General features: G+C 54.1%; 3 protein-coding genes across 3 annotated transcripts in view; 1 reads left to right on the plus strand and 2 right to left on the minus strand.

Annotated features, from left to right (window-relative positions):
• The first annotated feature begins 188 nt into the window (after positions 1-188).
• FAM83E (family with sequence similarity 83 member E) lies at positions 189-10285 on the plus strand. Its single transcript, XM_019741446.2, has 6 exons — positions 189-550; positions 634-2330; positions 3247-3414; positions 3770-3894; positions 7028-7472; positions 9148-10285. Exons 2-6 carry the CDS (start codon positions 1857-1859, stop codon positions 9421-9423), a joined length of 1488 nt encoding a protein of 495 aa, XP_019597005.2. The 5' UTR covers positions 189-550; positions 634-1856; the 3' UTR covers positions 9424-10285.
• On the minus strand, positions 5395-7033 carry SPACA4 (sperm acrosome associated 4). The gene has a single exon (XM_019741447.2). The coding sequence runs from the start codon at positions 5836-5838 to the stop codon at positions 5464-5466; it is 375 nt and encodes a 124-aa protein (XP_019597006.1). The 5' UTR covers positions 5839-7033; the 3' UTR covers positions 5395-5463.
• Positions 10286-10384: 99 nt separating the features above from the next.
• The window catches only part of SULT2B1 (sulfotransferase family 2B member 1), a 28861-nt gene continuing 16197 nt past the window's right edge, over positions 10385-23048 (minus strand). Inside the window, exons 2-7 of the mRNA XM_019741466.2 lie at positions 21867-22006; positions 18851-19059; positions 16668-16794; positions 16034-16128; positions 12210-12390; positions 10385-10604 (exon numbers count right to left, since the gene is read on the minus strand). Coding sequence (XP_019597025.1) covers positions 10411-10604; positions 12210-12390; positions 16034-16128; positions 16668-16794; positions 18851-19059; positions 21867-22006 — 946 coding nt within the window. The 3' untranslated portion in view covers positions 10385-10410. The remainder of the gene's footprint in view (positions 10605-12209; positions 12391-16033; positions 16129-16667; positions 16795-18850; positions 19060-21866; positions 22007-23048) is intronic.

Raw genomic sequence — 23048 nt, forward strand, 5'->3', positions numbered from 1 at the left:
GGGCTCCCTCTAGCGGTCTAGTCGTGGGCAGGGCTCTGCGCCTTGAGCTTTGGCGCACCTGTTGGACCCTCACAGTCCCCTACTGCAGAAGCCCCACCTCCTCCCCAAGAGCCAGGTGTCAGGTGATCCGGAACCTGCTTCCTAGCATTAGCCACACCCATCCCCACTTAAAGGACTGGCGCTCCCCTTTCCATCGTTCTGTCACTAGACTAGGCGGGGCTTGAACAGGAAAGTCTAAACCGGGTGAGGCCACAGTGGGGCAGGGGTATGGGAACTGGTGAGGCGCGCTCCTCCCATGAAGCCTGGATCTTGTGGGTCACTGGCCACTTGGGTGAGCAGCCCAGTGGGTGTGTGCTTCTGGATTGGAACCTCATACCCTGGGTCCTGCACCCCAGAGCTTCACTAAGGACCTGTGTGGGCCCTTCCCTGTGTTTACACAAGGGGCTGGGTTCCCCGGATCCCAGGCTGAAACCTGATGAATGAGGCCAGATTGCCGGAAGAACCACAGAAATAAAAGCAGGTCTCCAGCCCCCTGATCAGACTGAAAAAGGCAAGAGGGAAGGGGAAGGAGAGCTGGATGGGGTAGGACAAGGGGAGGGGGCCCGGCTTTATTCCTTTTCCTTCTCTTTACAGTGTTTGTTGCTGTGCCCTGGAGGAAGGGAGCGCCTGGGTGCTGGGATTGGAAGGAGGGCCTGCTGGGTTGCACGGATTGGGGTCCACAGAGGTTGGCTTAGGAGCCTCAAAGGATATAGAGTGATCCATTATGAATAGGTAGACAGCTAGCAGGAGATAGGGGGATTCAGACTGAAACCCAGACGGGTCTCCTCGGCCGGGGATCAGCACAGATAACAGGGCAGCCGGGGGGGACAGGCAGGAGCAGCCCATTTCAGGAACGATGGCCAGTGAGTTGGGCCCTCAGCCTAGACGGGCTCTCGAGCTCATGGGCCGGTTCTATGGTAATTAACCACCCCGTGGAGCACATCCTCCAGGGTGGCAGCCTGAGCGGGTGTGAAGGCCCAGGAGCAGGGTCCTCTGTCTACAGAGGAGACTGACTTAGTTCCCTGGTTGGGGAAGGGCGATGCCAAGTCTGGAGTGCGTTTCTCTGAGGCTGAGAGGAGGGCCAAAGAAGAGGTGCCCAGAATGGGCAGCCAGTGAGCTGGTGAGCCAGTCGTCAGGAGAAACAGCCACTGGACACAGCTGGGAGCTCCACCGGGCGGTCAGATACTGAGATTGTCAGCTGGAAACAATTGATGTCTTCCAGACAATCGAAGAGACAGCCAGAGAGTCAGTCAGACGTGCTGTTGGCCAGGGACAAACAGCCCAGTCTCCCTTTAGGGACATTCGAGTGGTTGCAAATAGGCAGACAGCCTGTTTCCTGGAGATGGTCAGGCAGTCAGCTGGACCTTCTGAAGGATTCTGAGACAGCTCAAGGGTCAGTGGGGGCATCGTGTGGCCAGTAGGCTGGAGGTTGTGTGAGGAAGCTGACAGGTCACGAAGTTTGCAGACAGTGTCAGGTGGTCAGTCTAACCCATACACACGGCCAGTTGTGGGGTCACCAGACCATCAGAGACAGTTGGCAGGAAAGTCCAATGGCCAGCCAGTCACGGTGGCGGCTGGAGGCTGACAGGAGGTTGTCCTGAGCAGTCCACACATTTGGTGGTCAGTCATTTGGATGGTCTGATTGTCAGGACCGTGAACCAGGGACAGCATAGGGAGCCATTTGGACTTTTCTCAGGGTCCTGGAAGTCTTGTGTGGCTGCATAGTATTAGCCTGTCAGGAGACCCCCAGATGGTCACTGCCCCAGAGACGGCCAAACCCTTAGCCAGCCTCAAAGTCCTCCCACTTGAGTGGCCTAATGGCGGCCTCCCAGCTGGCAGCACTGGAAGGAGTGGAGGCAGAGGCTGGGGGGCTGCCCCTGACCGAGACCAGCCCTGGCTTGCTATATTCCGAGGGCCAGCGTCTGGCGCTTGAGGCTCTGCTGAGCAAGGGCACAGAGGCATTCGAGGCCTGCGTGAAGCGCGAGGAGCTGCAGCCCTTCCTGAGTGGGGATGAGCTCCGGAGCCTGGCAGCGGCGGCTGAGGACTGGACAGCAGCCAAGCAGGAGCCCGGCAGGACAGCAGAGGGAGCCACTGTCACCAGTGGGGACTCAGGCAGCCTGACCTACTGGCCCGGACAGTCAGAGGAGCCAGTGCCCATGCTTCGGCTGGGCTGGCCGGAAGACAAGGGCTGGAAGGGCCTCACCCGGGCGCAGCTGTACACCCAGCCACCTGGTGAAGGCTACCCGCCCCTCAAGGAGCTGGTGCGCCAGGAAATCCAGGCTGCCGGCAAGGTGGGGGCCTCAGGGGGGCCTGGTGTCCATTCCCTGGACCCAGACCTGGGAGTGCACATCCCCCGGAACCCAGGCATTCTCCCCTAGGCCCTCCTGGGACTTTGGAGTCCACACTCCTGGAACCCAGAGTCCACACCCCCAGACCTCATCTTTACCCTCTTAGATGTGAGGGTCCCCACCACCTCCCTAAGATCTGGGTGCCCTTAGACATCCATGCCCCTTGGACCTAATTATGACCCCCTGTGTCTGTCATCCGTTCCACCCCATTCCCCCCCACACCAGGGCAGGTGTCTCCAGGAAGGGCCCAGATCTTTGCATGCGTTAACCTGTAATCCTCACAAGTGCCCTGTGAGATTGGGATTTACTGTGCCCACTGAGGAGATGGGGAAACCAACGGATGGGAGGTTAAGTCTCTTAGCTGTAAATGGCCGAGCAGGGACTTGAACCAAGGCCACCTGGCCGGTGAGTCAGCGCTCATCACCACTACCTTTTCCTGCCTGTAAGATCCAGGCCCTTGGCATCCCTAGTCCCCAGAGCTAGCCTTGGTGGCCTAGCAAGTCAGCCCTCCCACCATGGCATCCAGGGTACCCCTGCGGACTGTGCAGTTGCCCCCAGTGCCCTGCAAAGGCCTCCAGCCCACTGACCCCTGGACCAGGGCCACCTGTAGTATTACAGCTCGGGAGACACTGTTCACTATTGCAGACGTGATTTATGAGGACAGTTTTCCAGCAGTTAGAGGCTGGGGTCTTCAGGGAGGGCTGCCTTTTTCTCATTCACATGTGGGCATTGTTTGAACATCTCATGGAGGCCAGGCCCTTAAACTCCTACCCGCAGAGCACCTCACCCGCAGGGCCCCACCTTCTGAGTGTCCCGCAAACCCCAGGTTTCATCCATAGCCAGTCTCTCTGCCCCCCAGCTGGTGGCTGTCGTCATGGACATCTTCACTGACCCAGACCTGCTTTTGGACCTGGTGGATGCTGCCACACGCCGCTGGGTGCCTGTCTACTTGCTCCTGGACCGCCAGCAGCTGCCTCCCTTCCTGACGCTGGCTCAGCAGCTGGGGGTGAACCCCTGGGCCACTGAGGTAGGGGCCCGGCTGGAGGGACCTCTGAGTCCCCATTCCCCTGGTGCTGGGGGCAGTGGAGGCAGATCCCTCCATGGGATCCTGAGTCATCGAGGTAGATGCCAGCTGAGAGGGTTCCCTGAGATCTGATGCCCGTGGCATTGGGGGAAGTGGGGATGGGCCTTCCCACGGGGGTCCCTCTGAGTTAGAGGAGTCTCCAAGAGATCCCTGAGGCCTGAGATTGGTGGCTCTGGGGAAGCTGGGACTGACCCTTCTATAGAGTCATGGGACCCCCAGGTAGGAACAGCCTAGAGGGACCCCCAAGTCGAGGTCTGTGGGGTTGACCTGAGCAAAGATGTGTTCTCCTACCTCCCAGAACCTGGACATCCGCGTTGTGCAGGGCTGCAGTTTCCAGAGCCGCTGGCGACGGCAGGTGAGCGGCAGCGTGCGGGAGAAGTTTGTGCTGCTGGACGGGGAGAGGGTCATCTCAGGATCCTACAGGTACGGCCCCCCTCCCCACACTGCCCAGTATCCCGGCCCCGACTCTCCCTCAGCGTGCTCAGAGAGCAGTTGGATCCACTTCTTAGCCTTTCTTTTCTCATCTGTGAAACGGGTCTAAACACTGCCAGGAGAGGAGGTGCCATGAGGCAGGATGGATTTGGGGTTGGAGCCAGGCCTGCCTGGTGCCCACCCTGGCCCCGTGGCTGGCCTGTATAGTGACCTGGGATAAGTCTTCATCCCTTTGACCCTGTGTTTCCTCAGCTGGAAAATGGGGCCTTCACTTTGTGTGTGGGAGTTTCAAAACCAGGAGGACCTGGATTGGAGTCCAAGCTCTGCCTGGGATGAGTAACGCCACCTCTCAGAGTGTTTGGAAAGCAGTGAGACCTGCTGTGCAAATGGGCCATGGCTTGGTCCTCAGACCGTCTGATGTCCCTCCTCGGCTCTCTTTGGGGTCCAGCCGACTCTGGATGCTGGCTCTGCAACTTCCTGGGCCTCCCCCACTCTGAGCCTCAGTTTCCCCATCTGGAAAGTGTGAATGATGAGCACCTACTTCATTGGATCATAGCATGGGAGGCAGGGGCGCATGGACTCTGGGCCCAGATGGCCTGGGTTCAAATCCTAGCTCTGTTAGTTACTAGCTGTGTGACTGGGCAACAGTGTCACCTCTGTGCCTCTGTTTTCCCCCTAACAGAATGGGATGATATGGTTAGTGTCTCGAGAGCAAGGTTTACAAGAGTTACTATTCCCGTCGGGGACCAATGGCTAAGCTGTGGGAGGCTCTCCGGGGCGTTGTCGGATGCTGAGCTGTGTCCCTGGTCTCTACCCAGTAGGTGTCCATCGCATCCCCTTCCCTGCTTATCACAACCTAAAATGTCTCCCAACATTGCCAGGTGCACCTCCCCCGACCCCGAGAGGCAGAAGAGCCCAGTTAAGAACTGCTGACCTAGACCAGTGGCTTTCAGCCTTGAGCATGCGTTGGAATCTGTTAAAACAGAGTTTTGGTCCCACTCTTATTCAGCCAGGGATGGGGCCCAAGGATTGGCATTTCTAGCAAGTTCCTGGTTGATATTAATGCTGCTGGTATGGAGACCACATTTTGAGAACCCACAGCAATGAGACTGAGATGTTTCCAAGAGACTCTACAGTCCCACCTGTGCACCAGGATTCAGTGAGAGATACCCGACACGTCACATAAGTAAGAAGTGCTCCATAAACATCAGCTGTTGTTTATTAATGTTATTATTGTTATTACCATATTTCATCGACTCTGGGTGCCACAGATGAAAAGAAACTTCCTAATCAAAATGTGAAAAGATGTGCGCCTTAGAAGCAATGAAATACAGTAGTATAATCAAACCCACTGGGCATGGTCCCCACCACTAAATCAGGCTTCGGGGTGCTTCACAGAGCCCTGGGCTCCTGCTGGACAGCCCTAGAATGGATGGAGCCAGGGCCACATGAAGTTGTCCAGGGCCTCTGGCCGTTTAATGGGGGAGGGGGAAAGCAGGGCATGGGGGGCAGTGGAGCCGGGAGACCAGTCCCAGGCCTTGCCTTCTATGTTGGTCACAGCTAATGGAGCAGCAGCAGCAGCATACCCAGTGCCAGGCCGGTGGTGGCCCCTGCCATCCAGCTGCCTGCAGGGATGGGGCCCTTGTTACACAGGTGGCCATAGCAGCAGGTGGAGATGAGGCTGTAGGTTACACCCTGGTAGGTGACAGGCTCCTCGCGGCCACACAAAGTCGATTTCATGCAGCCTTTGTTGATGACCGGGCCGAGGCCTGGGGATGTCCCTTGGCCCCTGAAGCAATCCTCGTCATCGCCACAGTGCATGTGGGAGCCGGGGCAGTTTGAGGAGTCTGTCAGCTCACAGAAGATGCACTCCTTGACACCTGTTGTGCCCTGGGGCAAAGCCATTACCAGAAGCAACAGCCAGCCAAGGACCATGGTGGCCTGGCGACGGTGACAGTGTCCAAGCCAGGCCGTGAGCTTCTTGGGCCTCCCGGAACTGCTGAATGACCCTCCTCACGCCCACAAGACTTCTGCCCTTGGTTCTGGCCTCCCAGAGTTAGCACTTGAAGTGTCCTTGGTTCTGAACACTCCGCGTCCCTCTCAGGAGCTCCGTCGTGACCACAGCTCTTAAGTCCTCGGGTCTCAGAAGCTTTTGTAGGACATAGATGAGCCAACATCTGCTGCTTCACGAGAGTCTTTGTGGAGCAGAATGGGGTGACCTCATAGACCCCTCAGGATTCCCACTGGCTGCTCCGGGAGTGAGGTCATAAGTGGGGAAGGGGTGCCACAATCCAAGGGGCAGGCTGGCCGGCTAACCTGCCAGGGAGTGAGGACATCGCCACCCCACCCAGGTAAGAGCACTCAGCCACTAACTTGTCTGCTCTGCTGGGTGCTGGGTGCTGCGCCCCTCAGGTGCAAGACCCAGCCATGGCAAACTGAGGCTCAGGAATAGAAAGTGACATGTCCAAGGCCCCCGTTCTCCCCCCCAGCCAGAATTAGAACCCAGGTTCATTTAATTCCAAAGAAGGCATTTATTGAGCCCCTGCTGTGTGCAAGATCGTACTAGATGCTTTAAATAGCAACCACCGTGGTGACAGCCTCCGAAGGCCACTGCTCACCGCAGTTCATAGGCTGGGCATGAGCCAGGCACCCTGCAGAGCGCTCCACCCGTGTTCTCTTGTTCGAATCTTCCTGTTTTAGCTCCATCTTCCAGAGGAGTAAACAGGCACAGAGCAGGCACAGCCAGAGCCTGGCACACAGCATGTGCTTATAAATGGCAGTCATAAGAAGCTGCTGAGTCTTAAAACAGTCCCTGTGGGTATCAGAAAACGAACTCTATCTCTTTCCAGAGGGGAAACTGAGGCATCCTTCAATGGGATGGGCAGAGCTCAGGTTTAAACTCAAGTCTGATTGCAGATGATAGTTTCAGTATCTTAACGTGTTGTCCTCACAACCCTCTGGGGTAGGTACCCCAGTGGTCCCCATTGTACAGAGGGGTGGCAGGAGTTGCCCAAGGTCATGGTCACACAGCCTGTCCTGAGACCAGGTTTGGGACTCGTGATGGGGGCCAGATCGGCCCTCTGGGGCTGTGTAGAGGTCCTGACTCCCTCTCCATGTCACCCAGCTTCACGTGGAGCGACTCACGCCTGCACCGCGGCCTGGTGACCCTGCTGACCGGTGAGATTGCTGACGCTTTCAGCCGCGAGTTCCGGACACTGTACGCGGCGTCCAGGCCACTCCCACCTGCGCCTACCCAGAGACCCTTCACCAGCACCCTGGGGGGGCTGCAGCTGGCCCACAGCCCACACCGTGTGGCCCGTCGCTGCTCTGTGGCCCCCATGTCACCGCCGCTGCTCGATGTGTCACCGCTGGCTCAACGCCTGGCCGCCTGCCGAGTCTCCCAGGGGGACAGGCAGGAGACCTCGGCTATCCCAGGGCCTGCACTTAGTGACATCCTGAGGAGTGTCCAGCGCGCCCGTACCCCCAGCGGCCCTCTAGCCAGGCCCAGCCGCTCCTTATGGGACCTAAGCCGCCTGTCCCAGCTGTCAGGCTCCAGTGATGGTGACGAGGTAAGACCTGGTGGCTGGCCTGAGAATGAGAGTAGTGGAAGCGGGTGGAGGCAGCTGAAGCTCAGGGGAAGGTGCTTGCCCAAGGTCATTCAGTTGGCTCTAAGGCCCCTGCTCTGTTTTCTGAGGGCCTACTATGTCCCTGGCCCCAGAGAGGCAGGGTAGCCAAGCTGCTCACCTGCGTTCCTAATCCCACCATCCATTTCCTGTACCCCTACTGTGTGCTGGGCGGGGGAGCACCTGGTGGCATGGGGCAGAGTCCCTGAGAGCTCTGGTTGCAAATCCTGCCATGATACACCAATTGTGAAAGCCTGGGGGTATGGACTTGACTTCTCTGAACCTCAGTGTTCTCATCTAGGAAATGGGCTGAGTGGTTGTCCCATCCTTAGTTTGGTTGGGAGGAGGAGCCAACAGAGTGAAATAAAATAATAATTGTTCTTATAATGAATTCCCCAAATGGAATTGATTTGTATTTGTTTCATGACTTCCTCATCCCAGGTCAGGGAAGCAATCGGTTATCGTGCTCATTTTCATGGATGGGAAAGCTGAGGCCCAGAGAGGTCAAGTAACGTGACCAAGGTTGAAACAATGGTCTTTTGTGGGCACCTTGCCACGTGCCAGGCCCCACACCAAGCGCTTTCACAGAGGTGGTTAAATTTAACCTTTGCCACAACCCTAGCAGGTAGATGTTATTCCAGTTCTCTACCCACCCATTTCACAGGTGGGGAATCTGAGGCACCAGGGACGATTGGAACTCAGCCCTGGTTGCCTCCCTTCCTGGATTCGAGTGTCATAAACTCAGAGGGGGCCCCTTTCCCCCCAGCTGCTTAGAAACTAGGGTTCCAACAGGGCTGTCCCAATTCCCTGGGGGACCCTAGGCAGGGCCTCAGTGTCCTCAGCTGTAAAGTAGGCTGCTAAAAGGGTAAGAGCAGTGTCATTGGGAGAAACAGGCAGACTCACCCTGGATGCTGACAGTCCCTCTGTGAGTTGTGCCCCTTCCGAGCCTCAGTTTCCTCATCTGCTAAGTGGGAGCTAAAGGCCTATCCTGAGGGTGAGGGAGAAATGTCCCAGGAATCACCTCCCTTAGTCCCAGGGGAGAAGCGGGATGGGCAGGGTAGGGGCAAGGTCCTCGCCTCCACCTGGTCCTCAGCTGCCCTCACCCAGCATTACCTCCCTTGGCAAATATTTGTTTCCCCCCTTCCCCCCAGGCAGCTGCCTGCTGCTTCCTGTTCCTTCCCAGCTGCAAAGCTGCAGGGGGTGGATACAGTTCTCCCCTCCCTCTGGAGATCTGGGGATCTCAGGCCTCCCCACTCACTTCCCTCTTGGTTCTGGAAGCTCAGAGGCCTTCTCATCTCCCCTCAGAGTTTCACCTCCCTCTTCCTGTGCCATCTCTCCCTCCTGTCTCACTTCCTTCCTCATTTCATTCTTGTCTCCCTCACCTCCTCCCTCCCTTGGACTCAGCCCCTGGGAACCTTCCTTCTACCCCCGTTCTACCCTCCTTACTTTCTCCATCCTTTCCTGTCACCCGTCTTACTTCCTTTTTCACCTTCCCCCTTCCTGTTTCACCTCCTCCTCGCCTTCCTTTTCCCTGACCACCTCCTCCATCCTCTCACCCTCTGTCTTCCTGGCTCTAGGCCCCCACGAGCCGGCTGTCACCTCCCTCTCTTTTCCTCCACAGCTCAAGAAGTCCTGGGGCTCCAAGGACACCCCAGCCAAAGCCCTGATGAGGCAGCGGGGTTCTGGGGGGCCCCCCAAGGGTGAGACGGACTCCCGTCTGCTGGCCAGGTCCCAGCCCTGGGGTGGCCACCTGCCCCTCATCCCTCCCCGCCGTCTCCGCTATCTGTCTTCCACCCAAAGGAGGTTTGGTGAGAATGCTGCATCCAAACCCCTGGAACCCAGAGGCAGCCGGCAGCCAGACTGGGCCACCCGGGCAGGACTCAGGGGGCGACCCTGACAGGAGCTAAAGCCAAACTGGGCTGGCCTGTCTGTCTGTTCAAGGAGAGTTGGAGTTGGATTCGGTCAGCTTGAAGCTCCCGCCTGTCTGTTGAACCTCTGGCCTCAGTGACTGGGAAGCCAGATTTTTCCCCTCACTTATTCTAGAACTTGGGCAAGCCCCATGCCCATTCTAGACCTCAGCATCACAGTCTAGAAAATGGGTAGAATGTTTGGACGAGCTGGGGTCCTAGAACAGTGCACATCGGTTCCGGCTGCATCAGAACCTCTCTGAGGGGAGACCTGGCTGAGTGGCCCCATTGCTGGATTGTGTGTGGTGAACATGGGGAATCCTTGGCACAAAAGGAGGAGCTTCTTAACCCACCTGCTCAGGAGTGTGGGTAAACAGAGCTTGGCCAAGGGGAGGAAGGAGGGAGAGACGCTAATCTGGGGAGCAGAGCTGAATCATGAGGGTCTGGAGATCGGTGGGGACACACCTGCTGGAAAATGACTCAGAGACATGGAGAGGGACCCAGGAGGGTACTGGGACTGTTTTGTGGGTGTAAGGGGTGAGTTGTTGGGGCTCCCTTTTACCTCTACTCAGAATGAAGCCACTTCATGCCAAAAACTTGCATTTCCACAGCCTAGAGGGAGACCCAGGAGTGCAGCCACGGCCTCCTCCTCCCCCAGACCCAGGAGTCCGGGTCTCCAGCCACCTCTTCCCCAGATACCTAAGGAGTCTGGGCCGCAGCACCCTGCCCTGGGGAGTCAGGTGCCCAGCGCTGGCCTCCCTGCAGCACCTTTGCCTCCGGGTGGGGCTTCTGAGTCACCGACCCCAATGGCGTGCCAGGTGGGGAAGAGGACCTCACCCTCCAAGGCCCTGGGTGCTGGCCGCGGCGTCCCCACCCAGCCTCCGTCCGTCCTCGCGCGCCCCCTGCTGGCCGCCCGCGGTGCCACCTCCACAGCGCATTGAGGAGCCCGGACAGGAGCGATGCGTTTATTCTCAGGGTCACGGGTGGGGGTGCTCGGAAGCCTGGGCTGGGCTGGGGCTGGGGTCGGGGCTGGGGTCAGGGTCCGGACTGGCATCCTCTGGGTCTTCGTCCCAGGGGAAGGTTGGCATCCCCCTCATCTGCTCGCGGTAGACGCGGTCGAAGGCTTCACTCTGTGCCACCGTGAAGTGGTTCTTCCAGTCTCCGCAGACCCCTGGCGGGGAGGGAGGGATGCGAGGTGAGGAGCAACCGGAGCATTGTCCCAGCCCCAATGTCCCAGCACCCTCTTTCTCACATCTGGGCCTTTGACCATGCTGTTCCCTGTGCCAGAAGCACCGTCCTTCTCCTGGCCCGTCTCCATTTTGCCGCTTTCTCTCCTGTGATGGCTGACTCACCTTGGCTGCTAGTCACCTGGCCAGACCCCTGGGCACCATTCTGCCTCCCTTCCGCCCTGGCCTCCCCCCCATCCTGTCAGCAGACCTCTCCCCTTCCTTCACTTTACCCACTGACCCCTTAAATCTCTGCTCAGAACATTAGTCTCCCCTGTAACATTGCGGCACACCTCTTACAGCCCCTGTGTCACCTCCTTGTGACCTGTCCCTAACCTCACAGACTAGAACAGGGCCTCCTCACCCCAGTGTTCCTGCAACGCCCTACACTACTTCCGTTACTGCTTTGACATTGGGAATGAATGAACTCACTTGGTGCCATGCATCCTGCTGTTTGTGACAGAATCGCTCGGATGAAACCCACAGCAACTGATCAGGCAAGGGGTGGGAACCCTGCTAGTGTCCTGTGCACCCCGCATGGGATTCCCCCAGCCTCAGGTTCCTAATCTCAACATGGGGCTCCACCCTTACATGGAATCCTGGGCTCAATGTCACTTGGATCACAGTATTTTGAATTTTGGCAAGTGCGCGTACCACATATTACATGACACCCCCAGTGAGGTTTGGGGAGCCCCTGTAGTGGGCTGAATGACCCCCCCTAAGATGTCCATATCCTAATCCTTGGAACCTGTGAATAGGTGACATTTTGTGGCAAAAGGGACTTTGCAGATGTGATTAAGTTAAAGATCTTGAGACAGGAGAGGGGTGGAGATGATTTTGTATTATCCAGGTGACCCCATTTAATCACAGGGGTCCTGTAGGAGGAGGCAGGAGGGTCAGAGTCAGAACATGCTACACTGCTGGCTTTGAAGATGGAAGAAGAGGCCATGAGCCAAGGAACACAGGCAGATCTGGAAACTGAAGAGGCAGAGGACAGTTCTGCCCTAGAGCCTCCATAAGGAACACGGTCCTTATGACACTTTGATTTTAGCCCAGTGAGACTGGTTTTGGACATATGACCTCCAGAACTATGAGAGAGTACATGCGTGCTGTGTTAAGCCACTAAATTGGTGGAATTTTGTTAACAGCAGCAACAGGAAATGAACACACTCCTACCCTCACCTCATAACACACTTGAATGTCTCTGGGGTAAACATTAATGCAGGAAGGATTCACGCAGACTCTGAAGAGCCTCCTAGCGATTCAGAGCTGGCTGTGGCTGTGCACACAGGCGTTCTGTTCCTGTTTGGAGCTCTCTGAGAGGCAGTGGCAGGCCTGGGGTGGCAGGCACATCTGAAGCCCCTGCTGTGTCCAGGCCCCACCCCGTTCTAAGCCCTGTGTGTGGAGTCAATCCTGAGTCCACAGTGACCCTGTGAAGACAGATCTATTCAGAACTGAGGAAGCTGAGGTCCAGAGAGGTTAAACAACTCGCCCATGCCACACAGCCAGGCAGTGTCCTAGTGGGGCTTAGAAGCCCACAGCCCCCGTACCTTTCCGGAGGAAGGCACCATGGCGCTGGTCCAGCAGGCTGGGGGGCAGCAGCGTGAAGTTGGACATGGCGTTGGCCTTCATGGCACTGAAGGCTGAGTGAGCGACGACGGAGCCCAGTGCCTCCTCGCTCAGCTGCCGGCCCAGGAACTGGCAGACACGCTGCACGGATCCGTGGAGATCCTGGGGGCAGGGAAGAAGGGATCAGGGGGGCCAGGAAGAGGGAGGGGACCCCAGGGGAAGAAAGAGCACCAGACCTAGAGTTTGGATGTCTGAGTACAAACTGACTTCCCCTCTTTGCCCCAGTTTCCCCACTTCCAAGCCAAGGGTTTTTTGTTTTTGTTTTTTTTGCGGTGTTGGATTTTGTAGTGTTCTATGGGTGGGAGGGAAGAGGCGGGGCTGGGTCAGAGGTCACAGCAGGGGGCAGAGGTTAGTCTGGTACTTCATGCAGAATCACCTTCCTTCAGGTTAGAAATAGGCCTCAGCTGGCCTGTGCCCCAAACCTACTCTTCCTGCAGGCCCCCATCCCAGAACGGCTCCATCACTCACCCTGTCGCAGGGCCAGACTCCTGGCCCCCCTCACCCCTCCCTCTTCCCTTCCCCCCTCAATCCTGTCAGTCATAGGCCCTGTCCGTCTGCTCTTGACTCTCTCTGCCCCATCCCTTCCTCTATGTCCTCATAGCCCTAGCACTGGTCAGGCCTCATTCTCTCCCTGGGGACCCATGTCCCAGCCTCTTCCCTGGCCTCCAAGCCTCCAGTCCCCCACACCCAGAGCTGAGCCTACTCCCAGCTCTCCTGTGGCTTCCAGTGCCCCAGGACAAGAGTCCCAACCCCCAGGCCTGGCTTTCAAGGACAGGTGTGGTCACCTTTCCAGCTGCTCCCCACCCTCTCTTCCAGGTCTCACCGCCCCCTACACTTTCCTCCTTGCAAGCTTTGGCATGGGGCTGCCAGGGAAGCCCAGCGCCAACCTGCACCACCTGGCAAACTTCCCCATCCAGATGCAGCACAAGTGTCTCCTCCCTCATGATAATGATGGTTCGAGTCACTGTGGATTGAGCACCTACTGTGCACCAAGCTCTGGTCCAAGCCCCTCATGTATATCTGTGCCGATCCTGTCAGTAGCCTTGCAGAGGCAACCCCAGAAGCTAAGAGAGGAAATATGGAGCAGGTTCTCCCTCTGAGCCTCCAAGATGCAACTAACCCTGCCAACTCCTAGATTTCAGACTTCTGTCCTCCAGAACTGTGAGAGAATAAACCTCTGGGTTTTTTTAAGCCCAAAAAAAACCACAAAAAAAAACCGCCTTGTAGAAAGATGTCAGTACCCCAATCAGTAAATGGAGGCCCACAGAGGGGAAGATAATTGGCCAGGGTCACACAGCCAGGGAGGAGCTCAGATTTGGGTCCCAAAAGCCTGCAATCCTCTCTATCTTGCTGCCGTCTCTGATCTGCACCTGGGACAATCAGCCTTCTGGTCAGCTCCACAAACCCCACAGCCCCTTTTTCCAGGTCATTCCTGGTTTCATAACCATCCATCCGTTTATCCTTTTGAACCACTGACGTGTCCCAGAAATTCTAACATGTTGGCAGTTCCTCACACCCAGGGGCAGCCCAGAAGCTCTGTCAGACTGCATGGCCCAGTTTCTGGTTTGGAGAATAAAGCTGGATGGAAAAGAGGGGGGAGGGGTAATGCCAAAATCTTTTCTGGATCTTCCCATCAAAATAACTTTACCAGGGGGAGGCCGGATGGTTCAGTTGGTTAGAGAGTGCGCTCTTAACAGCAAGGTTGCCCATTCAATTCCCACATGGGATGGTGGGCTGCGCCCCCTGCAACTAAAGATTGAAAACGGCAACTGGACTTGGACCTGAGCTGCATCCTTCACAACTAGATTGAAGGACAACAACTAGGAGTTGATGGGCCCTGGGAAAAAACACTGTTCCTCAATATTCCCCAATAAAAAAAAAAAATTAGGGGTCGTCCCGGTGGCTCAGGCGGTTAGAGCTCCATGCTCCTAACTCTGAAGGCTGCCGGTTCAATTCCCACATGGGCCAGTGGGCTCTCAACCACAAGGTTGCCGGTTTGACTCCCACAAGGGATGATGGGCAGCGCCCCCTACAACTAGAAACAGCAACTGGACCTGGAGCTGAGCTGCGTCCTCCACAACTAAGACTGAAAGGACAACAACTTGAAGCTGAACAGCACCCTCCACAACTAAGATTGAAAGGACAACTTGACTTGGAAAAAAGGCCTGGAAGTACACACTGTTCCCCAATAAAGTCCTGTTCCCCTTCCCCAATAAAATCTTTTAAAAAAAAGACAAAACAACAACCCATGGGGTCCCCAATGAAGAATTGTGTGCCTCAGACAAGTTATCAACTCTCTCTATATTATAAACCACCAGTTTCCCCCTCTTAAAATGGGGATAATAACACTATTGGGGTGAACAATATAAGTTTACCATAAATCAGCAATTTCATGTGGTTTGATCTCATATGTCACTTTCCTGTCAGTACTTTGCAAGGATTAAGTGAAATAATTCATGTGCAACATTTGGTACATGGCATTTGCCGTTACTGTTATTACTAATTAGATAGCCCCACACACACACTCAGAACCTAATCACTCTTGCTTTACACACTATACTAACATTTTGGTATCTAACCTTGTCAGGTGGTTACAATATGCCAGTGCCAGGTATTGTGGTCCTCACAACAGCCCCGTAAGCTGGCATTTTTGACCCATTTTAAGGATGAGACTGCTGAGGCTCTGAGAGAGTTTAAGAGGATTTTAACTGCTTTGTTGGACACCAAAATCCAGGCTCTTTCCACTATAAAAAGTACCAAGAGAAAGGAGAATACAAAAAATACATGAAGTGTACACACAGGAAGCGAACATGTCTGGGGCCATTGGTGAAGGGACACATATCTGAGACACAATCTGAGAGCCTCTCTCAGATTCTCAGAACAGACCTTTGCTGAGAACCAAGAATGGTTGGGCACATTCACTGTGGATTGTTCCAGCTAGAAGCCCTGCATCCTTCTTGAAGCCAGGTAAAGCCATAGGCATTCTGCACGGTCTCTTCTTCCAGGAAGACCTCCCTGATTTCCCCAGCCAGAAGGTGTCTCTCTCCCAGGTGCCTGTCCCAGGTTACATCTGATGGGGTTTGGACAGGATCCCAATCTAACTCCAGGTTGTTCCTTCCACTACTTTCCTCTGCCTTTCAGGCCACAACCATCATTGATACTCACTTCCCATGTGCCACAGCTTCGCATGATCTCACCCATCTTATCTCCTCCCCTGCTCAGAGCCCACCTGTGGCTCCCACCTACTCAGAGAAAAGCCAAAGTCCTCACCATTGGGCCTCATTTCCCACCCCCACCCCCACTCACTGAGCTCTGGGCATTAGGCTTCTTTCCAATCCTTGGAACTCTCACCCCAGAGCTTTTGCACTCGCTGGTCCTCTGCCGGGGACACTTTCCCCAGATATCTCCATGGCTCCCTCTCCTCCTTCAGTTCTTCACTTGAGCGTTATCTTTTCCTGGAGGCCTCCCCCAACCACTCTACTCAAAATCGTGTGTTTGGACACATTCTTTATTCTCCTTTCTCGCTGGCCTTTTCTCCTTAGCTCTTCTTCCCAGCTGCCATCTATTTTATTTATTTGTCCATGGTCCCTCTCCCACTCGCGGGCTCAGGAACCCTGTTCTGTTCACTGCTGTTGCCCCAGCACCTGGATCGGTGGCAGAGCAGGCCTTACTGGAAGGGAAATGGGGGCCGTGAGGAGGGGAGGAGTGGGGGGCTGCTGGGCCAACGTGTGTGTAGCTTAATCACCTCCTGCAGCTCTTCATAGGTGATAAACAGGAAGTTCTCTTTGCCCTGCATCCGAATCCATCCTTTAATGTGGTCGAACCAGGAGCCGAACTGCACTGCGGGAGGAGGGGCGAGAGGTGAGGGCCAGGCAGCAAGGCCACCCCGCTGTGGCTCAGAGGGGACTAACTAGTCCTACACCGTCTTAGGTCTGGTCCCTCTGAGCTGGGTGCCTCCCCACCCCCCAGACTCCTACATCTAGCGTCCCGTGTCCCTCTGTCTCTTCGTCTCTGTCTCCATCCCTTTCTGCGTTTATTTCTCCATATCTCTCTTTTTGTTTCTCTCTCAGTGTCTCTGTATCTATGTGTCTGCATATCTGTCTGTCTCTGGCTTACTCCGTGTCTCTCAGTCTTTCTCTAGCTCTTTCTCCCCATTTCTGCATCTCTCATTGTATTTTGGTTTCTCTCTCAGCCTTTTGGTCTCCCTCTCTCCCTCTGTCTCTCTCAATCTGTTTCTCTTGGTCCCCTCTCTGTCTCCATCACTCTTTATAACACCCTGTGTCTCTGCTTCTCTCTCTCCTTTCTCATCCCTCTTCTGTCGCTCTTCCAGTCTGGGTCCACTAGGGGCTCCCCCGACCCCACTTTGCCCCCGTCCTCACCTTCGCCTTTGAGGAAGTTCTGCAGGAACTGGTCAGGCGTGCCGGGATCCTTCAACTGCCCAGCGATCTTGGAGTAATGATAGAGCGAGACGGCAACATCCCGGGGGTTCCGGCCCATGTAGATCACCTGTGCATGGGTGTTGAGGAGAAGGGAGAAGGTATCAGACATGGCTGGACCCCAAACCCTCAGGGCCTTGAGCTCCCATCTCTTCTGACCCTGCAGCAGGAAGGACTCGGGGTAGACTTCTCAGAGGACTTCCCAGCTAATGGTAGCTCAGATAATTTCACCGCATCCCAGAAGATGAGGAGAGCTCCCTCCAACCACATTCTAGGAGGAGAGGGGAGCTGTTTATGAATCAGATGGAGAGACAGTTTGGCTTTCGGGAATAAAGAGTGGAGGAGGAAGGCATGGGGTTCAGGATGGGGGAGATCAGGGTGAGAAGTGTTGACCAAAAGAGAAGAGAAGGCTTCCTATTCCCAGAGCCAAGGCCCCAGCCACATCCTTTCCTGTATGGACCTTCGTCCCAGTCTCCCAACTTCCACATGCTTCCAGAAGGTCTTTCTACACCCAGAGCCGAGTCTGTCCTCTTTGGCTGTCCAGCACCCCTGGGTAGAGCCCCAGGCCCTGGGCCTGGCATTAGAGGCCCCAGTGACCTGGCTCCAATCTGTTTACAAGGTTTATATTCTACAACCAACCCACACCCCCAAGTCCCATCAGGTATGTCCTTTCCTGACAACCATCTCTTTCCCCAAGACCAAGGTCAGCTATATGGTGGTCAGCCATGTCTACATGGCCAACCCTAGACACCAAGGCTCAGGTGAGCATCCCTGGTGGGTGAGACTCTGCTTGTTGTCACATGTAGTTGCTGGGAGGATTAAGTGCTACCCATGAGACTCTATTGGGAGAGACAATGGGAACTGGTGCTTGGTCTCTCCTTGCTCCACCTGCCTCTTCCCTCAGCTGATTTTAATCTGTGTCCTTTCAGTGTAACAAACTATAACTGTAAGTTCCACCGTTTTCGCTGAGTTCTGAGTCCTAGTGAATTATGGAGACTTAGGGTGGTCTTGGGGACTCCTGGATTACAGTCCCTATATTGTCTCTGTCTACACTCACCTCCTCAGTGATCCTACCAGTCTCCTGGTTTTAATTATCTATCTATCCAGCAACAAAGTGCAAATATATGTGTCCAGCCCTGTTCTCTCCTGTCAAATCCAGATTCGTCTATCTCACTGCCACTAGCAATCTCCACCTGGATGTTGATGGGCCACAGCAGAGCTCCCCATCTTCCCCCTCCAACCTCTCCTCCCTGTCCTCCCCATCTCAATTGTTGACAGCCCCATCCTCCCACTTCCTGAAGCCAAACACCCTGGAGACACCCTTGACTCATCTGTTTCTCTCACACCCACATCCAATCTGTCAACAAATTCTCCTGGTTCCACCTTCAAAATACACCCCAAACCCATCCCCCCCCTTTTTTCACCTCCACGGCCACCACCCAGGTCTCCTCCATCGGCACCTCCCACCTGGACCCTTGCAGTCGCCTACTCTCTGCTTCTGCCCTCGCTGTGACGAACTGTTCCCCACATCGCCACCAGAGGGCGCCTGTGAAGACCTAAGTCGCCTCCGGTCTCTGTCTAGAGCCCTCCCCTGCTCCGTCCTGCTCAGAGCACAAGCCAAGCCCCAGCCACAGCCAACACAGCCCTGCATATTTTTGGCCCTGTCATCTCCACTCTTCTCCCCCTCTCTCACTTGGCTCTAGTCACACAGGCCTCCTTGCTGGTCCTCAGGCATATCACACCCACCCCAGGGCCTTTGCACCTGCTCTTCCCTCTGCCTGTAATTTTCTCCCCCAGACACCCTCCTCCTGACTCCTTCCCTCACCTCCCAGGTCTTTCCTCAAACGGAACTTTCACACCCTATTTATATTGCAACCCCCACCCCTAACTCTAACGCCCACTCTCTTTCTCAATGTGAATTATCACCTTGGAAATATTACATTTTTTGCTTATTTATTCCATCTATTCACTGCCTGTACTCTTTTAGAATGTGGGCTTACATTGTGTTTATTTACTACTGTTCTAGATCAGAGCCAGGGCATAGTAGGTGCTCAATAAATATGTGCTGAATTCATTTGTTAGTTGTGCCTTCTCTCCCCCCACCTCACCCCTCCCTGCTCCTGCACCTTGGCCTTGGAGTTGAAGAAGGTCTTCGTGAAAAGCTGGATGGGAAGGTGGGAACTCATGAGGCGGGGGCTGGACTGGTCCGAGAGGCTGAAGGCACCCATGATAGTCTCACACCAGGGCGCCCGCTTCCAGATGGGCACCGAGCGGATCCAGGAGGGATCCCCGTCCTTTAGGATTAAGCTGAGGATCTCAATCATCCAGTTGGTGCCTGGCAGGAGAAATGGGCAAGTTAATTGGCGGTGCGGAGGGATAAAAAGGGGGTTATCATCGGATTTATGATGGCTGCGTTTACTTCACAATTGGCTACGTATTTTATTGCACAGACTCTTCACAACGAGTGGAAAAGGTGGGGTTGGTTGTCTTTATTTTCAGGGCAGGAAACTAAAGCTCAAAGAAACAAGGTCACTGGCCCAGGTGGCAAAGCTAGGAAGTGGCACGTGGCGGAGACTGGCTAGCTGTCTGCCCAACCCCATTTCATTTTCCTACCAGGAATACAACGGGACTACATTTTCCAGCTTCTCTGGCAGCTGTGTGTGGGCCATATGACTGAGTTCTGGCAAAGGAAATGCAGGTGGCAATGAGGTGCAGCCATTTCCAGGCCTGGCCCATACACTCCTCCCACGTGACCCCCACTCTCTCGATCCCCTGTCGCTGGCTGGATGCTGAGACGCCAGGGGAAATGAGTCTCCTGGGGACGGCAGAGCCACAAGACCGAGGGAGCAGGGCTGCCTGAGACTGCTGGATTTCCCCCCACTTTCCTCCAACCATCCTGCACTGCTTTGAGTTTACAGGATGAGAAATAAACTTCTGTTGGGTCCAGCTTCTGAGATTCTGAGGTTTATTTATCAGGGCAGAAGCACCCTGCTAATACATAGGGGAAGCGTCTGGACTTGAAATCTCAGCGATTTTCACCACCCCTTCTTGGGAGTAACCCCCTGATTTTACGGAGAGCCACAGACAACATGTAGAAGGAAGGGATCTCATCAATGACCCAGTTCACAGGTCCCGATTTTAGAGGACTTGGAAGGGGGTCAGGCAAGTCAGACGAGAAATAATAGTATTATATTGCCTTGGATTATAACAGCCACCCTGTGCCGGTTCTCAGTGTATTGCCTCTTGGCCCCGGATCCACATTTCTTTTTCCTGTTCTGTGATAATTGGAGCTGGATGGACCCGCAACCATTTCTCCTTTGTCAGCTAGCTCAATGTCAAGCTCTGTCAATAGAGGGCGCTGGAGGAACCCAGCGGGAGGATGGGGTTTCTGTTCCTGGTTCTTATGGGCTGCTGTCAGCGGGCTTTTGTGATGGACAGCGGCCCCAGTGCCATGACACCAGTGCCACTTCCTCCCCTCACCACCCCAGCACATTTCCTTGGGCGCTCTGCTTCAGCCCTAGGTGGAGTGGCTGCTCCCAGTATTGGCTCTTCCTGTATCTGTTGGGGTTCTCTTTACTACCCCTTTGTAGTTTAATCCTGTTACTAGTTAATAATTTTTTGTGTGTGGGTGTGTGGTGAAATACACAGAACACAAAATTTACCAATTTAACCATTTTTCAGTGTACAGTTCAGTAGCATCAAGTACATTCACAGTGCTGTGTAAACATCACCACAGTCCAACTCCAAAGGGGTTTCCCACACAGACTGCTTTTCGGGGGACGTACTTGTACAGCTCCGATGAAGGGAAATTTGGCTATATCCATCAAAATCGCAAATGCACAGACCCTTTGACCAAGCATTTCTATATCCAGGAGTTTATTCTACATGATTAATAAATATGTGTGCAAATGCATATGTGTGTAAATGATACATGTATGGGATGGGGCATTGTGCCTAAAGTTTACATCGCGCATAAAGGCAAAGGACTGGAAACTAGTAAATACTAATCAGTAAGGAACTGATTAAGATAAACCTTAAAAACATGCTGAGTGAAAGAAGCCAGCCATAAAGGCCATGTATTGTGTGATTCCTTTACATGAAATGTTCAGCATAGGCAAATCTATAGAGACAGTAAGTAGATGCTAGTTAGCAGGGGCTTGGGGACCTGGATGTGGGGATTGGGAGGTAATGGCTAAGGGGTACAGGGTTTCTTGCTGGTGTTATAAAAATATTCTAAAATTGATTGTAGTGATGGTTGTACAACTCTATGAATATACTACAGCCATAGAATTGTACACTTTAAGATGGGTGAGTTGTATAGTATATGAATTATATCTCAAAGCTGTTACCAAAAAGACCCTCATATAACTCCATGCTGAAAAGGGTGAATGTCATATTTTGAAAATTTTCAAAGATATTTTGAAAAAAATAAAGACGTTAATCCCATCATTTTAGAGAAGAAAAGGCTGAAATCCATCCCTTCTCTCACTAAAACCTCCCCAAGAGACTTTGAGTAACGTCGCTGTAGACCCTTACCTACCTCCCTCCTTCCCTCTTTTCCTCCCTTTCTTCCTCCTACAAATATTAATTAAATACTTAGGATGTGCCAGGCACTGTTTTAGGCTCAAAGAACACCGCAGGGAACAAGACAAACTAAAATATTTACCTTCATGGAGTTCACGTTCTAGTGGGGAAACCAGAGAATGAATCAACAAATAAATACATAATATAGTGGTTGGTAGTGATACACGAAAAAAAAAAAATGAGGTTAGTTAAGGGGATAGAGAAGGACAGGATGGGGATGCTATTTTTTTTTTTTATTACTTTCAGGTGTATGGGGGATGCTATTTTTTTTTTTTTAATTAGTTTCAGGTGTATGGGGATGCTATTTTGACCAAGGAGGTCAGGGAAGGCCTCCCTGGGGACATGAGAGCTGACCTGGGGCAGGAGAGGGATCTGGGGGAAGGGTGCTCCTGGGGGAGGGACCTGCCAGTGCAAAAGGCCAATGTCACCCCAGTTCTGGACAGATCCAGCCCCCACTTTCCTCTTCCCGTTGTCCTCAGTGTGCCCATCTCCTCCCCTGTGCCACCCACACCCCCACTCTCCCTAGCACCTGCCTCCCCAGCCCAGCCCAGCAGGTACCTGACTTGGGGTAGGTGATGATGAAGATGTCATCGTCCTGCACCTCGGCGTTCTCCGTGATGCTGATGCTCTCAGGTGAGTAAATGCCGACAGGGAAGGGGATGCCCTTGTACCGGAAGTACTCTCCTGACAACTTCTGGCTGTAAGAGGGTGAGGGAGACACCATGAGGATGGGGAGGAGGTGAGGACAGAGGTCACCTGGGAAGAGGGGGCCTGCATTTGAGCATCCTCCAAGGTCCCAGGAGCCTGCACTGCTTCCAGCTTTACAGCTGAGGGCTCCAGGACACACGGTGGCAGTGGCGAAAAGCGGCAGAGGAATGTCAGGAGAGGAGGGAGGGCAGGCAGTCAGGAGGGCAAGGGGCACCCCACTCGCTAGTGGGACCCTGGCACAGAACTTCCTCTGCACCTCGTTTTTTCATCTACAAAGTGAGGATGGTTTACTGAAACCCCACAACAACCCTGTGAGGTGACAATAATTATTATTGCCATTTTATGGATGAAGAAAGCGAGGAACAGAGAGGTTGAGTGACTTGCCCAAAGCCACCCAGCTGGGGGGACGTGGAACACTTCACATCTGCATAGTGGAGCTAAACACTTTCCATACATTTACTCTTCGCCCCAACTCTCGAGGAAGATGCTAATTCACCACCCAATTTGGCCTTGGTTTCCTCATGGGTAAGAGAAGTCGGTTGCCCTGCCCACGCCTACATGGCCACATATCAGCGGAGCCCACCTGCTAACCCAGATGTGGAGTCACCGTGAAGCTAAAATAGTTTTGAGCTTCAAGCCCCTCACTCAAGCTGCTTTTCCCCGAAATGTGTTCACATAGCCATACATGGAAGTAAAATTGTCAGAAGTGACATGTTTTAAAAGTAATCGGTTTAATCCTATCTCTTTCTGTTGCAACCTCCTCCGGGATCTCCAATCTGTGGTGTGGGACAAGGATGGGGATTTTGGGGGCCTGACTGAGGTGAAGTTGAATTGGGAACACATTTCATTGGCCGTTTGTGGGATATTGATAAGGTTTAAAGTCACGTCTGTGTATGTTACAGCGAGCTGGCTGGGTGCAGGAATTGGGTGTAATGACATGAAGACTTGGAGACAGAAGTTGGATTACAATATCACGCGTTCAACGGCACAAGTCACCAAAAGTATATGGTGGAGGGGGACACTCAGGTTGGA

The sequence above is a fragment of the Rhinolophus sinicus genome, linkage group LG11 (genome assembly GCF_036562045.2).
Source record: "Rhinolophus sinicus isolate RSC01 linkage group LG11, ASM3656204v1, whole genome shotgun sequence".
Taxonomy (NCBI): Eukaryota; Metazoa; Chordata; class Mammalia; order Chiroptera; family Rhinolophidae; genus Rhinolophus; species Rhinolophus sinicus.